The sequence below is a fragment of the Podarcis pityusensis genome (genome assembly GCF_964106645.2).
Source record: "Podarcis pityusensis genome assembly, chromosome: 6".
Classification (NCBI taxonomy): Eukaryota; Metazoa; Chordata; class Lepidosauria; order Squamata; family Lacertidae; genus Podarcis; species Podarcis pityusensis.
Genome location: NC_138030.1, coordinates 1,378,656 through 1,395,070, shown reverse-complemented (window position 1 = coordinate 1,395,070; position 16,415 = coordinate 1,378,656). Strand labels below are relative to the sequence as shown.

Here is a 16,415-nt window from a genome sequence, read left to right as displayed (position 1 = left end):
TGTGCTCGAATCCTGCCTGTGAATTAGCCACTGTGGGAACAGGATGCCCCAGCCTGATCCAGCAGGGCTCTTATGTTCTTGTGCAGAGTCAGACTCATCAAGCTGTCTTCTTCAAGCGAGAGGAGCTCTCCTAGGCCATCTAGAAATGGTTCCTGCCCATGACCAGCGGCCAAAGATGCTTTCCGCTGGAGACGCCAGCGATTTAACCTGAGCCCTTCTGTGTGCCAAGCATGCATTTCACCACTAACCTACGGACCATTCCTCCGGCATGAAGGGAAGGGCATATGCTGGAGTTTAATTCCTTCCCCTCTAGAACATGGAAGATTTCAAATCAAGATTCTCACATCTTGCTGCACCAGGTCCGCCTCTAGCCAGTGGCAAAGCCTCTCATTGAAGCTAGTGGAGTCTGAGGAGGAGGTGAGGTTGGGTCAAGTTATACCATGATGATGATGATCTGCCCTTCATCACCAGGTCCAGGACAGGTCACAACCATTTAAAATTCAGATTTAAAATGAAACAGATTACAGGAAAAGGGTAGGTCCTGAAAACACGCATCTCAGGTGTCCAAGGCACAAGCAGAGGTGCATCTTCAGCAGTCACCAAAAGCTGTAGAGTGAAGAAGCCAGATGCCCCTCTGTGGGAATGGAGCGCCACAATTTAGGGACTGCCGCAGAGAATGCCTTTCCAGACTAACCCCTCCCCAAACTTCTGAGGGAGCTGGAACTAACAATGGGGCTCTCTCTGCTGATCTCAACACCCGAGAGGGTTTGCAGGGAAGGAGGCGGTCTCTAGGGTACCTGGGGCCTAGCCCCTTGGGGCTTTGAACACTAGAGTGAGTGCCTTGAAGTGAATGGGGCAACGAACTGGCAGCCAAAGCCGCTGTCTCAGAACCGGAGCTACAGGGGTTCTGAAGGCAACCCAGCCAGGAATCGGACGGCTGCATCTTGGACCAGCTGGAAGTTTCAAGAGTCGTCTTCAAGGGCAACCCCAAGTACGCCACACTGCATTAATCTGGCCCAGTTTCTGTGGGCTACAACTGCAGTCAGTCCCAGCCAACGGCCAAGTTTGATGCAGCTGCAATCTACAGCATATGGAGGCACCATGTTGGCAATGCCCTGGCCTTTAGTATTTGGAGGCCGTGATGCTGTGCCATCTGAAGGCTCACAAATACAGCAATGGGAAATGGCTGCGCATTTTGGGTTGTGCACGACCCCCCCATGCCTAGCCATCCTTATCAGGGAAAGAGACGTCCCACCCCATTCTATGGTGGAGGCAGAGGTGCTACAGCAGCAGCAGCAACAGATGGGGCTGCTGGTTTATTTACGCTTTGCCCTTCAGAGCTCCTTTTAAATGCAGCTGCGTCCAGGGAGACATTTTCTCCTTGTTGTTATTTGCCAGCTAGTACCAGGGAAGAGAAGGGTGGTGAACAGCACAGCCCCCTCCCCACTCCACCCAAAAAGGAAGGGAAGCCATTAAAAAAAAAAAAAAATTAAAATGCAAGGTCCCACCCATATGGCTCAAGGACTCCAGGTGATTAGTTCTGCAAGGCTAGCCGTGCAAGCTTAGCGTTCAGAGGAGAAAAGGACGGGAAATCCAGGAGGCGGGGGGGGGGGGGGAGAGAGAGAGAGAGAGAGAGAGAGAGAGAGAGAGAGAGAGAGAGAAGAGAGAAGCCTCCCTCTTGTTCACGGTTTCAGAGCTTTGCAGCTTTGCTTTAATTAGCCTTAAGAAAACTCAGCACTCCGGTCTGAATAATAATCCACGTTCCTGGTTATTTATTCAGTTCCCTGCTGCTGCTGCCGTTGCACATTACCAGCCTTAGTCTGCAGGAATAGATCATTTCTTGCCAGCCAGCACTTGCCAGCCGCCTCTCTGCGCCGCTCAGCCCACCCAGGGAAAGCGAGCGAGCGAGCGGGCGGGTGGGCAGGCAGGAAGCCCTGGGCAGTGTGCGGTTTGGGGACGGGCAAGGAGAGCTGGATGCCAGAGGAAGGAAGGCATCGAGGCTGGGACTCGGGCACGCAAGGGGGAACAAAAAATGGGAGGAGGGTCCAGACGCTGTTTCATTAAAAAAAGCTCACTCTTAGCAGGGTTAACAGAAGGGGGGAGAAAAAGGGAGGCAGAGCTTTTTATCTACCTCCACAGAATGTCTGTCCATAGCCACTCGTGGGACTGGCAAGAAACAATGATTGAGCGGCCAGCAAAAGCCTCCAGCACAAAGCCTGGTTGGCAGCACTTTGATTCCAGCTGTGAATTTTGGACATGCAAAAGACAAAGAAGTCTAACGTGAGAAGTGTGTGTCTTGTGTACACCGAGAGGAAGTGGGCTGCCATTCAGACCCACCTCCCTCACAGACACCGTAAGGCTCCGAATACAGGCACGTGTGGGGTGCCTTCAGTCCAGTACACACACACCCCGCCCCAAAGCACAAGCCGTTTGCACAGATGCCTTTGCTGCTGTATATGAAAACATCTCTGGGAGAGCAGGAGCTGGCGGCAGAGGGAGGCGTCTCCAAATGGGCCTGCAGCCTTCAGTGACCACCATCAACACCATACAGGCCTTCAGTCTAGTACTTAAGAAGAACATCTGCTGGATGAGGCCAATGGCCCACCTAGTCCAGCATCCTGTCCTCACAGTGGACAACCAGACACCCCAATGCGAAATGCACAAGTAGGATTGGAGCTCCAAAGCAACTCTCCCTTCCTGTGGCTTCTGGCAGCTGGTATTCAGAAGCATCCTGCATCCCATCCTGGCCAGTCGGCCTCTCCATCGCCCTCTCCCCCATGCAGCTGTCTAATCCTCTTTTCAAGATATCCTCCTTGTCACAACAGCTCCACCAGCTATCGGTCAGTTTCCAGCACAATTCAAAGTGCTGGTTCTGACCTATAAAACCCTATATGGCTTAGGTCCATCTGAAGAACCGTATTATTCCGTATGAACCTGCTCGGGTTTTGAGATCTTTGGCAGAGGCCCGTCTCTCAGCCCTGCCACCTTCACAGGCACACCTGGTGGGGATGGGGAAGGGGGCCTTCTCGGTGGTGGCTGCTATCAGGAAACTTTGGAACTCCCTGCCTAGAGAAGGTAGTCCTTTTGCTGGGAGCTGAAGGCTTTCTTGTTCCAACAGGCTTTGGGGAACTGTTTTTAACAAAAGGCCTGGTCCTTTGCTGTTTTTATTGTAATGGTCTGTATATTCTAATAGGGCATACATACACAGGTACATACTGTTAATGTTTAATTGTTTTTAAATTATTGTTTTCTGCCCACTATGTTTTTATCCGTTTCTGTTTTAGCTGTGAGCAGCCTTGAGTCCCCGGTCAGGGAAAAAGAAGGGATCGAAATGAATACAATACTAGTACTAATACCCAACTCCTGGATATATTGGGGGGGGGGAGGAATTGTGGGGAGGAAGGTCTCATTGCAACAAGCGGCCATGCACCATGTCTTACGTCTGCCGGTTTTCACCTGAGCATGAGGTTCATCAGCTGCAGCCCCTCCCCTTTCAGGAAACGGTCCCGGTTGGAGCTCAGCATCAGCGAGGAGCAAAGGGAGTCAAAGAGGTTCTCCATCATCTCCTGCTCTTCTGCCGCACCGGGGTTGTGGCGCTTGAACACCTGCGTGGGGAGGAAGCCGGAAGGCTTTACTGTCTGTCTCGTCCCTCCCCAAAAAGCAACACCCCCCAAAAAACCTCATAAATATCAGCTGCATGTGTGCGCCAGAAGTGGCTTAGTCATGCTGGCCACATGACCCAGAAGCTGTACGCCGGCTCCCTCGGCCAGTAAAGCTAGATGAGCGCCGCAACCCCAGAGTCGGCCACGACTGGACCTAATGGTCAGGGGCCCCTTTACCTTTATAAATGCAATGAAATAAATAAAGCAAGTAACAACAAGGAGCCCCTGGTGACCAAATTCTCCATGAATGCCCCAAGAGGTTGGACTAGACCCCTTCCAACTCTACAATGGTTCTTTTAAAGTCACCCAAGCTGGCAGCAAGCAAATGGGGCCGTGCCCCCTCTCAGGATGGCAGGCATGCGCCTCAAAGCGCATAGATGCTGTGAAGCACCTGCCGTTGCCACTGCTGGGACCTGCTCTCTGCTCCTGCCCTTCCTCCCCGGTTCTAAAAGCCTGGCTCTGGGGCTCCCAATGGCAGGGAAGATGGCAGCGAATTACTCACAGATAACTGCTGAAGCAGCACATCGATTCCATCCAGTTCCCCGAGCAATTCCCTGTTGTCTACAGGAAGAGAGGGAGGGGGGGAGAATGAAGCCAACTGTCAGATTTTACAGCCATCTAACACCGATATATCAGCAAACAAAATCAATATGGCTTGACAGAGTACAGAAGCTGCGGAGAGAAAGAGGAGGGAAGGAGACAGAGAGTGAGCAGAAGGAAGGGGAAGCCAAAGGCAGGAGGGGCGAGGCACCGATGGGGAGGGAAACAGAGGGAGGGAGCGAGTGCGGAAGCTGTCATGATCTGAAACAAGCCGGAGGCACAGCCCAGCAGAATACCAATCCGCCGAGGTCAGCTCTCTCACCGTCCTTATTCTGGAGGAGGATGGCCAGGACCTCGCTGCAGTAGAGCTTGTTGGCGTCAAAGGGCATCTTTGCCTGTCGGAAGAGTCAGAGCAGAGAAGCCCGTCAGGTGAGAGCGTCAGGAGAGCATCTGCTAGATCAGGCCCAGCACCCTGCTCTCTCATGGAGGCCAACTGGGGGAAACCAGCGAGCAGGATCCGAGCAGGAGAGCACTCAGCCTTCCTGTGGCTTCCAGGAATTTCCTCTGTGAATTTGTCTAATCCTCTTTTAAATCCTTCCAGGTTGGTCGCCATGGCTGCCTCCAGTGGCAGAGAGTTCCACCGCTTAACTATGGGCTGTGTGAAGGAGGGCTTTCTTTTGTCTGTCCTGAACCTTCCAAAATTCAGCTTCACTGGACATCCATGAGTTCTTGTATCATGGGAGAGGGAGGGAAACCTTTCTCCATGCCATGCATGATTTTATCAAATTCTATCATGGTGCCTCTTAACTCTCCCTTTCTCCAAGCAGGGAGGAGAACCCTGGGAAGTTCACCAGATCACTGCCCCACGAACAGGCAAGCTCCCCATTAATGACCCTCCTCTATACTGGAATGTCTCTGCCACCTGGTCACATTTCATCAAACCCAGCGGAACCCTCCAGTGTGGGAAGTAAGAGGGGAAAGGTGTGGATCCTCCACCGAGGACTGGGAATTTTAAAGGTGGCGAGGCGACGGTGGTGCCTCGAAATGGAGGAGCTGCATTGCTATTCCTAGATGCCCCAGTTTCTAAGACATTGAGTTAGCAGGATAATTACAAAGCAGAGACCAGTTTTATGCTCAAGACAGACTTGCGTAGAATAAAATTAGAATAGTGGCTGGGGGGGGGGAGAGAGAGCAGAAAACGTAAGTTCTGTTATCACCTGCAACCAGCAAATTACAAATTGCTTCTGCTAACAAGTGCATAGGGTCACAAGAGGAACATTTATGGGTTTCTGCAGCAGGCGGTATATTCCTTACAGGAGTGCGCAAGGGGACTTGTGGCAGCCAGAGAGCAGGAGAACATGGAAGGACAATGGCTCTTCTCAAACAAAAAACTGGGCCCTTGAGCATTCCTGGTTCAGCCAGATTATCTGAAAGGAAAGGCATGAAGGACAAGGATAGCGCAGACTAGGGGCACACTGCCTTCATTTGCCTCCTCATACTAAAAGAAAGCACTTCTTCACACAGCGCAGAGTTAAACTATGGAACTCCTTGCCACTGGAGGCAGGGATGGCCACCAACTCGGGTGGCTTTCAAAGAGGATTGGACAAGTTTTTTTTTTTTTAATGATATTTATTAAAGTTTCACAAAAATACAGAAAACAAAGAAAAAAGTATAAATTACAGCAAAAAAGTAAAATGTAAGAAAAAACATACAAAATAAAACAGTTAAAAACACAATAATGTTCCATAACCTATCTTCCTTACTCTTATTTCCCCAGACCTCCTCATACCTCCCTTCTTTGTATTCCAATTCAGTTTGTTGGTTCAGCAAATCCTTACCATTAATCTTTTACCCAATTGTTAACCTTTTTTTTCCATGTCTCTTAAAGCATTACAGCTAAAAACCTCTTAGTTTCTATCCAACATCCTTCTAAAGTTCCTTAATTTTACAATATTTCTGTAAATAGTCCTTAAATTTTTTCCAGTCTTCTTTCACCGACTCTTCTCCCTGGTCTCGGATTCTGCCAGTCATTTCCGCCAATTCCATGTAGTCAATCACCTTCATCTGCCATTCTTCCAAAGTGGGTAGATCTTGTGTCTTCCAATACTTTGCGATAAGTATTCTTGCTGCTGTTGTAGCATACATGAAAAAGGTTCTGTCCTTCTTTGGCACCAGTTGGCCGACAATGCCCAAGAGAAAGGCCTCTGGTTTCTTCAGAAAGGTATATTTAAATACCTTTTTCAGTTCATTATATATCATTTCCCAGAAAGCCTTAATCTTTGGGCACGTCCACCAAAGGTGAAAGAATGTACCTTCAGTTTCTTTACATTTCCAACATTTATTATCGGGCAAATGATAAATTTTTGCAAGCTTGACTGGGGTCATGTACCACCTGTATATCATTTTCATAATATTCTCTCTTAAGGCATTACATGCCGTAAACTTCATACCTGTGGTCCATAACTGTTTCCAGTCAGCGAACATAATATTATGTCCAACATCTTGTGCCCATTTAATCATAGCAGATTTCACCGTTTCATCCTGAGTATTCCATTTCAACAGCAAGTTATACATTCTTGACAAATTTTTAGTTTTGGGTTCTAACAATTCTGTTTCTAATTTTGACTTTTCCACTTGGAAGCCTATTTTCTTATCCAAATTATATGCGAGGATTGGACAAGTTCATGGAATCAGAGAGGGCTGCCGATGGCTCCTAGCCACGATGGCTCTGCTCTGTCCTCCACAGTTGGAGGCACCACTGCTTCGGAATACATCTAAGTTCTAGGGCCTCTCATGGTATCAATGTGAAGCTGACCGGTCAGTCGATGGTACCCAAGTCTTTCCCCCTCTGTAAAGATGGGGACAACATTTGCCTGCCTCCAGTCTGCAGGGACTCCGCCTGTTCTCCAAGAATTCTCAAAGATCATTGACTCTGAGAATAAATCTGCAAGCTCCTTTAGTACCCTTCGGTGCAGCTCATCAGGCCCTGGAGATCCGAAGTCATTTAAAGAAGGTGGGATAAGAGCTGGCAAGGAAACACCTATCTTGGGCTGCAGCTCCCTCCTTGCACCACTGACTGAGAGCTAACCAGGGGGAGCAATAAAAAGGGAGGACAAGAGGTGCTAAAATCAGTGTCTGGCGCATGAACCAGGAGAGGCCTGGGTGACTTGCCTTCAGCCTCTTGAGGAGCCACTGCATGAGGCCCTGCTGGGCAGCGTCTGAGCACATCTCTGGCCGGAACTCTGCCATGTTCTCAATGATAGCTTTGGAAGGAAGGGCGGGGAAGGGACAGGTAAGAAAAAGAAAGATACGGCACGGTTTTATTTCTTTTACAGATATTAAGGCAAATGGTGACTCAGTGCTGTCACAGTACATGCAAATTTCTGGCTCATTTAATACCATATAGAAACTTTATTCTCGATTAGGATGGAACTCACAGATGAAGAACACTTTCATATTTTATAAATCTTTATTATTTGTTAAGGGAATCTCTGTATGAATTAATACTTTACTATCCCTCTTTGGAGTTACTCTTTATATTTGAACTATTTGCCTCCGGAGCTGGGACACTTTATGGTTTAAACTTTTGATTCTTGGTGTGGGGAGGGGTTTCATCTCGTTAAGATTGCACTTTTGGGGTAGTTAATAAATCAACAAAAATTAAAAAGGAAATAAATATCCAGGCTTAAACCAGAATTCATAATTATGAACACACACACCCTACCCCCCCCAAAAAAACCCTAAACCACCAGCTGCTCTTCTTGAAATGGTAAAAAGCCTTACACAGCAGAGGGTCTTTTGTTTTTGTGGCATTTTTTTCTCTGTTGACAAACCAACCAGCTCTGACACAAGGACCATTACTTTGGGGTCATTCTTTGCAATGTCGCCCAGGAAGCGCGATTCTGTGTCTGGAAAAGGCATTTCTTGGCTGCTGCTTGCTCTGTTTATGGGGAGAAGCAACTTCCTTTTCCAGCATCCAAATAAAGTGAAGAACTCTCCATACACACAGAGAGAGAAAACCTCAAGTTCCTGCATCCGCCGCCACTCCCCCAGCTGCAAAACTCCATTTTCATCTATCCACATCTACACCTCAATAGCTACTGCACCCAGAAGGAATTTCAGATTCCCAGGCTGCAGCACCAAGTCTCCAGGCATTTTCCTTCCCTCTTATCTCCTCTACAGGTATATCTAGTCAGCAAAATATCAACCTTTTTTTTTAAACTGAGTGGAAGATGACAGATTCAGAGGGGCTGCTGGCCATTATATTGTGGTGGAGCCAATTTAAGAGATTGCTCCAAGGAAACAGGGCGCTTAAGTGGATTGTCGTCTGATTCCAGCACCCGGCTGCGAGGGAAACATCAGTATGAATGAAAGCAGGGTAGTTGCAGATACACCTCAACTCATTATTTCCACTCAATAATGGATGGCTGAAGGTATGTCCCTACATTCCTAAAGTTACGTGGAAGCCCTCACTTTGGAACAAGGTGAGCGATGGAGTTATTAGTCAGCTGATTGCCTTCAAATATACTGCTAAGAGATAGCATAGCTGACATTTTAAAGGCCTGGCTGCACTCTAAGACCTGCTCCCAGACCTCAACACCAGCAGGTACATCTGCTCTCAAATGAGATCCACCACATGGAGTTCTATGAACGTTATAAAACAGTGACACACATCTGTGTCCTTGCCGTCTGGGTCCACGATGAGAGGATGTCCGTCAAGCCCTCCTTACCCAGAGTGTTATGGACACCATCTGCCTCCTCCTTGACACTTTCATCCAAGCGCTCCAGATTCTGGACCAGCAAGGCAACCACCTGCCCATCAACCTGAGCCACAAAAGAGGGAGACATAAAGGTTAGGAGAGAGGTTCCTAAGGGAGTGGGGGTGGCAGAAATCAGTGCAAAATGAGGAGTTGGCGGAAAATCAGAAGTCAAAACATAATAATAATTATAACTACAACCAGCACTGCAGTGAGATGCGCTCTGATAACGGAACAAGCTGGCTCTCAAAGCTCCCCCCCTTAAACTCCACTGCAGTGTTTTCCCCGTAATTAATTGGACAACTTTCCTACGTCAGACACAACTGAAAAACACCTGAAGAATGTGAACCTTGTCACAAGTCTGCTATTCCCTAAATCATGCCTTGATTGACTTATAATCTCCCCGAATTCCAAAGTGCCAAGCGGAACAGCCCAACTGGGCATCAGCTGCCTGTCAGCCTTGAAAGCAATTGCCAGTGGCGGATGGAGCAGGATTCCAGTCCTGCTCGCCTGCTGAGGGCAGAATCCAAGGGCCAGCAATTACGCATAATGAAAGCCTTGGGGAAGAAATGCCGCCTTTTCAAAAGGGGGAGGGAGGGGAACACACACCAAGCAATCACTCCCTGCCTTTTATGATGTAGTCTACACAACGAATGCAGCTGAAGGCAACTTTATCTGATTAAAATTATCTTTGGACACGAACAACATTCACTCTGAGCACAATTTCGCAAGCCAAGACATCTGCTATTATGCTGCAGCCGATTTCACTGAGCTGGTTCTCATTGTTTATTTCTATTCTTTACTGGATTTAAGAATGTAAGAAGAGCCGGCTGGGGTAGACCAAAGGGGGCCCATCTACCCAGCATCCTGCTCTCACAGGGGCCGACCAGATGCCCCAGTGGGAAACCCACAAGCAGGATTCACGCGCAAGAACCCTCTCCCCTCCTGCAGTTCCAACAACTGGTACTGAGAAGCTCTGCTGCCTCCAGCTGTGGAGGAATAGCAGAGCCACTGTGGCTAGGAGCCACTGACAGCCCTGCGGGTGAACATTAGGGTGGGAAAACCTAAACACAATGTGTTTAGGCTCCGCAAGGACGATCCATAGGACCCCGAGTTCCTGGGTGGGTAGGAGTCCACAGGATGGACTTGAAGCAAGGAGAGTCAGTAATGGTGTGGGGGTTCGTGTCAGACTAAGACCTGGGAGACTGTCAAGGTCCGGTCTACGGGCGATTGAAGTCCCAGCTGAGGACGTCGGGACTGGGGGCAAGATGGCGGGGTGAGAGCAGGAACGAGAGTCCAGAAGCCAGGGGTCAGAGGGTTAGGAAGCAGGGAGTCACGAAGTCAAGGGTCCGATGGTCGAGAAGCAAGGAGTCAAGAAGCCACGGTTCAAGGATCAGGAAGCAAGAAGCCAAACGCAGCAAGGTAGGAAGCATGTTGCTGTGGCAAAGAGCCAAAGGGAAATGCGGACCTTATATCCCTTCCCAGCTCTTGCCACCAGGTGCAGTGAGTTACCAAGCGGCCTCACCTGTGCAGCCACGCCTTGCCTCCCCAGAACAAACTCAGGAAGGCCCGAGTCCTGCAAAGCCCTACTGGTCCCAGGGCCTGGCTCCTGCACGCACTCCTGACAGACACCAGGGCTCAAATCCCCACTCATCCATGAAGCTCCCTGGGTGTGACCTTGGCCCAGTCGCTGCCTCTCAGTCTAACCTACCTCACAGGGTTGTTGTGGGGATTAAATGAAGGGTGGGAGAACCATGTCCACCCCCTTGAGCTCCTCGGAGGAAAAGGTGGGGTATAAATTCAATAAATAAATGCAGTAAGTAATGAGTTTCCTTGATGCTCCATCCTGAAGATTTGCTGGCACAAGAATCGTTCAAGAAAGCATCCCCTGGAATCTAACCATGTGGACAGAGCTGAGCATGACCAACTCCTGCCCTTCCAGGAGATCTGACTAGATGGTCCGTTAAGATACCCTATCCAGTTCCACGGACCAGAGCACCCTCACAATTTGATGTCAGAACACAACAACACTCGTGGGGTGTGAAATCACGTTAGCGGGCAACCCAGTGACCTTGGCTCGAATGTCCAGAAAGTAATTATTCCCGTAAAATAAAGGGGAGTCATTCAGGAGTCAACCGTGACCCATTTCGCTCAAGGTAGACAATAAAGCACTCTCGAAACCTGGCTATTGTCAGCAGGCTTGGAAGAAAGGAGCAGGCACAAAAGGAGCTTTTGTCCAGGGTTTATTGCTTCTCTGCGCAACAGATTCAGAACACAGCCTCGGCACCTACTTCTGGTCTCCCCCCCCTACCCCCACCCAGCCTCGCCATCTCATTCATTCGGCCGGCTCTTGTAACGAAGAGCCGGTAATTAAAAAAGCTCAGAGGCCAGCCAGAAGAACTCATTTGGGGCAACGGTAATTAACCTCTGGAAGGTAACATCACAAACGGAGAGGCAGGAGAGATTGTGGGGGAGAAGTTTGCAGCCGCTGCTCTGCTCTTCCAAACTGACAGCTCCCTGCCCTCTCCACCCCCGCAGAGCAGCCAAAAGGCCGCAGAGCAGCTCAGGTGTTTCACTAGCGCAGCAACCCCTTCCCCTCGAAACGGAGGGTGGAAAGGCTCACATTGAGATGTTCGCACTAGCGCTGACAGCTGGCCTGGCGTCCCTTCCAGCACAGCCCCATACAGCACGCTCAGCTCGGCAGTTCTGGCCAGCAAAAACTCAAGAATTGTCCCCAGGAAAAGCACCTGGGAAAGGCGAGCTTCTGATTAGGGCATGGATGCATTTCCCACAGTGGAGGAGCGCCCTTCAATTATGTCAGCCGCTTTGCCTACCATCACTTGCTGCGAAACAAGAGGGGCTGGAAGAGAGAGGTGGAAGGGGAGCTCAGCAGGGAAGAAACGGAAGTTTAGGAGGAAGAAGGGAACGTCAGAACATCAGAAGCGCCTTCTGGATGAGGCCAGTGGACCACCTAGCCCAGCATCCTGTTCTCACAGGGGCCAGCCAGATGCCCCAAAGGGAAACCCACATGCAGGAATTGAGAACAAGAGCAGCCCTCTCCCTTCTGTGGTTTCCCATAAGTGGTATTCAGAAGCATGCCTGTCTCTAACCAAGGATATTAGCAATTCTCGTTCATATTCCAATTTAGTCCTTTCTGTCCCCAGATTTCCCATGGAGAAACCATTTTTCAAAGAGGGTAAGCATATCCCTGGCTGCTAGACACAATGGTTGAGCTTCTCCGCCTGCTGTTCAGAGCGTATTCAGACGCTGCGCTCCCTTTCCAGGTTGCTTGGGATCACGAGGGAGGAGAGGGGTGTTGCACTCAGGGCCCACCAGGTCCAGCTGTCGGCTGTGAGACCAGGATGCTGGACTAGGTGGGTTCTTGGCCTCACCCTGCGAGGCTTTTGGCATGCTCTCCGGAGAACATCAAATGGCAATGCACCCTGACCCTCTTCTTTCAAGCTGACTGCTTGCCTTTGAAAGCACTGTTCATCTCTCAATAGTCGCAACCAAACAGATGGCTGTGTATGGCCATGGTAAGAAAATCCCGGCTTGGCGTTACAAGGAAATGCAAGCCAAGAGCCAAGCACAGGGGGCTCTCAGCCAGGCAGGTGGTCTGGCCAGAAGGGGCTACTCACCAGCGCGTCTATGAGGACCTCAGCTCCTTCCTCACTTTCATGAAGGGTGTCGATGTCTGTAAGCTCCTGCAGAAGATCCACCACAGCTATAGACACATGTGCAGAACGTTAAGGAACGCCAGGTTTTTCAAGTAGGCAAGGCCGCTTGCAGCAGCAATGAAGACACCCCTTTTCCGCTGTGCACACACAGACACTGCAACCACAACAACCGGATCCCTTGCAAAACGAGATTCCAGTACTTAAGTTAGTCAGTAACCAACATGGCAATTGCTTTATTTGGTGGTGTATGTTTTGACATGCTTTTTCTTCATTGCCTGTGATTACTTTTGTTATATTTTTGTAATTAGGCAAATCTTTTCATGTTGTAAGCTGCCTCAAACAGAGTTTCAACGATGGGAAAGCGGCATACAAATCAAAGGTTCTGGCGATGATGAAAGAAGTGCTGTCAAGGGTGACACCTGGCTAGGAAGTGGTGCTGGGGAGCCTGGGAGTGCCAGGTGCTGCCTGCAGTAACTGCATTTGAAAGTGATTGTTAGCCAATTTAGATTAATCTTTTTAGCTGTGGCTTGGAAGCAGTGGCTGAACATTTTGTTTGTGGCTAGAGTTTATCTGCAATCCTACCTGGCCCTCTAATTTCTTTGACTCCCCCTTTTCTCAGGAGACAGCCCAGAGTCTCTGCAAGGCCCATGACATCTATGGCTCTACCCAACACCACTTGGCTGCTCCTGGGGCTACGACCTGCCCTAGACTTGATAGCCCCATTTATCTTCAACACCTGTCCATGGAGCAGCAGGGGACCAAGGTACCAGGAGCCATGTTTGAATCAGCTGACAGCAAGCTAGACCTTTTGGGTATGGCTGCAGGGCATGTCACACAGGCAGAGTAGAATCATAGAATTTAGTATGGACAGCAGCCCTAATTTTATTGACAAGGAAGGGAGGTGATCTGACAGCCAAGGCATCCTGCAAAATTCACAGCTTCTGGGGTCAACCCATCCCTGTTTCCCTGTTTTTTGCTATCTTACTTGGGAATAATTTCAAAGACTTTGTGGGCAGGTCCACAGAAAACAGCGCACTGCTAAATTCCAATCTGTGGATGTCATGCTGCCATTGCGAACTTGAAAGCAAACAGACTCCTAATGAAGCTGCCATGCTCAACTGGGCCAGGATGCTGCTGCCACCAAAAACTTCTGGTTTCCAAACTTCTGGTTTCTTGTTCCCAAACCTGTAACTGAGGGCTTATGTAACAGATAGATCCTTTAAACCGCAGTGCAGCTCCGTCAGAAACATTCCCGCTCGTTAGGCCTACTTGACTATTCTCCGATACGCGATGATCAGTCCTGACCTATTCTCTGCACATCACAAAAGGCAACCCACATTTTGAGGTGTCCTACATAGAGGCCTCCTGAAGTAACTTCCTAGGGCAGCAGAGAAAGCTCACTGCCTTCATCTCGTGCTCCTCCTTTCCCTCCTTCTGGAATGCATAGTTGGACTCCCAGGCTCCCCAACACAGCGCAGCATCAGAGTTGTCGCTTCTCCACAGAAGATTGAAGCTGCTTGCAGCAGAAAGAAAAGGCCCTGCTGAATGTCGAGCCCACAAAGCCGACTTCATAAATGTTGAAAACTTTCTCTGGCCTACCAGGAAAGAGGAGTTGTAGCTGTTATTCATTTAGATATGTTGTTGTTGGCCCTCTACAATGGGGTCCCAGAGAGGGCTACAACTATTTAAAAGTACAGTGTAAATCAGTTAAATCAATTAGGTGTCAGAAGCAAATCTGTGAGGAGAGGGCTCCACAGTTCAGAGAACACCCTGGCTGTGCTTTCTGGGGCAGGGGGAGGTAGAAACTCCAAGACAAAAGGTGTGATAGAAATGCAATAAACAAATAAAATATATTATATGCTGGAGTGATGGCTCCGCCAGCAGCCTCCCAGCCCACTCAAAGGTCCCATTGGGATCAACAGGAGGGTTCTATTGATCAAATCAACAGCATACCAAACAGGCAAGTCATGGGCTCGTGTGTGTATCCTGAAACTTGTTCCATCATGTAATGAACTCTCTTCCACCTTGCACACCTCCCTCACTTTTGTTAAGACAAGCATCTGAAAGCTGGCTTTCTAGTGAATGGGGGCAAGTACAATGGGAGAAGGGATATTTAGCTTGCAGTCCTTATCTGGGTGGATCAGAGAGTGCGGCTTAGTGTCAAGATTTATCAGGGTGGGGGCTTAACTTATCATTGTAAACTGCGGCCCTTGAGGGATGCAGCAGGATAAATATCTTTGTGCACAGCTCTGCAGGTAGGGAATCAAGAAGATGCTGAAGTCCCTGTGCCGTTAATTCATCTTGGAAAGGCCAAAGGGGGAGAAAAGGAGGGGATAAGGAAAGCAGGATTTGTCTCTGTCAGCCATGCCCTCAAGCCTCAGCTTGGCTACACACACACACACACACAGAGAGAGAGAGAGAGAGAGTGTGTGCTCTCTTCTGCGTTCCAGTTGCCATCGCTGCAAAATAAAATTTCAAGCTCACACAAGGCCTGTTTCAAGTCTGCAATCCCTCTCCATTAAGAGGCAGCTTTTTTTCAGAATCAACTTGCTGCAGATGTTGCCAGCTGGGCTGAAGAGGTCTGGAGAAGGAAGCAGCTTCTCTTCCCAGGAGGCTCTCAGCCTTTGCTAATTTAAGCCACCACCTGAGCATTACCGCTTCCTCGCATCCTTGGCTCTGGTTCAGCAGAGGAGCTGCCTTGTCCACAAATTAATTTTATCGCTGGGGATTTTACCCACCTCGCCTCTCCGTCCTCCTCCTGCCAAAGCACCAACCTTAAATCAAGTGTGAAGAGCCAGCTCAGTTTAGCACTCCTTTCGGGGAGGGGCGGGGGGGGGAGCCTTCAAAACATTTCTCTGGTCTCACTTTACACAAAGCCGCATTTGCCCAGGTACTTCACTTCAAATGATCCTTGCATTCTCACTTCTGCTAAAACGCAGCGTTTCAAGTCTAAGGATTCGGTTTGCTCTCTACTGCTTTGCCTTCCAACATTTCAGAGGAGCTCCAGCAGCTCTTGGCAACTGCGCCTTCCCCAGGGGGGCTGCAGGTCACCAGCCGAGCCTCTGCCCCCAATCTAAATGACAGATACAGGATGACCCCGCTTTGCTCAATGCAGGGCTGAGCGATGGATATTCTGACAAGTCGTCAGCAGTGGCCGTCACTCCCAGGCATTAGCTTCTCAGGGCTGGAGAGACACAACACTCTGCATTTCTTCCTCTTAAAGGTCACCGCAAGCAAGACCACGAAGTCCCAGCCAAACCCCCCACTGTTTGTGTTTTTCCCCGAGAATGACAAATCCATGCTGACCTTTGGGTACAAAATGCCACTCTCAAGCTGCCCGCAAACCTCGTCTCCGGCCAAAGCTTTGCACTGCCACGAACTAAGGTGACGGAGATGGCTAGGCACAGCAGGCGCTTCCTGCTTTGCTGCACTCACTGGGCTTTAATACTCATTCATTGTTCTGGTAACCTGCTCTTCCTGCAACTGGAGCACAGGGTGGCTAACGTAAATTGAATCAAGTGAAGCAGCACAACAGTAAGACACAATTAAAACCACAAACCCACAAGTCTTAACAGAGTGCAGCTGACACAATTATCTCCAGCACCACCAAAAAAGCATTTTTCTCCAAACCGTATATCTGGACAAATAAAGATGTATTTAGCCTTTATCTACAGGTTTCTCCTGCAGGGTTGTTTGATGTTATTGTTAAGCAACCGGGGGGGGGGGGGAGTTCTGTGAGCACAGGCACCACCACCAAAAATGCCCCGTCTCCTGTGACT

The 16,415-nt window shown here is 49.3% G+C and overlaps 1 protein-coding gene across 1 annotated transcript in view; it reads right to left on the bottom strand.

Moving 5' to 3' along the window:
- The window catches only part of CTNNBL1 (catenin beta like 1), an 87,903-nt gene that overhangs the window by 44,717 nt on the left and 26,771 nt on the right, over positions 1-16,415 (bottom strand). The window contains exons 5-10 of the mRNA XM_081011250.1: positions 12,598-12,695; positions 8,933-9,026; positions 7,374-7,465; positions 4,525-4,597; positions 4,165-4,223; positions 3,457-3,605 (exon numbers count right to left, since the gene is read on the bottom strand). Coding sequence (XP_080867376.1) covers positions 3,457-3,605; positions 4,165-4,223; positions 4,525-4,597; positions 7,374-7,465; positions 8,933-9,026; positions 12,598-12,695 — 565 coding nt within the window. The remainder of the gene's footprint in view (positions 1-3,456; positions 3,606-4,164; positions 4,224-4,524; positions 4,598-7,373; positions 7,466-8,932; positions 9,027-12,597; positions 12,696-16,415) is intronic.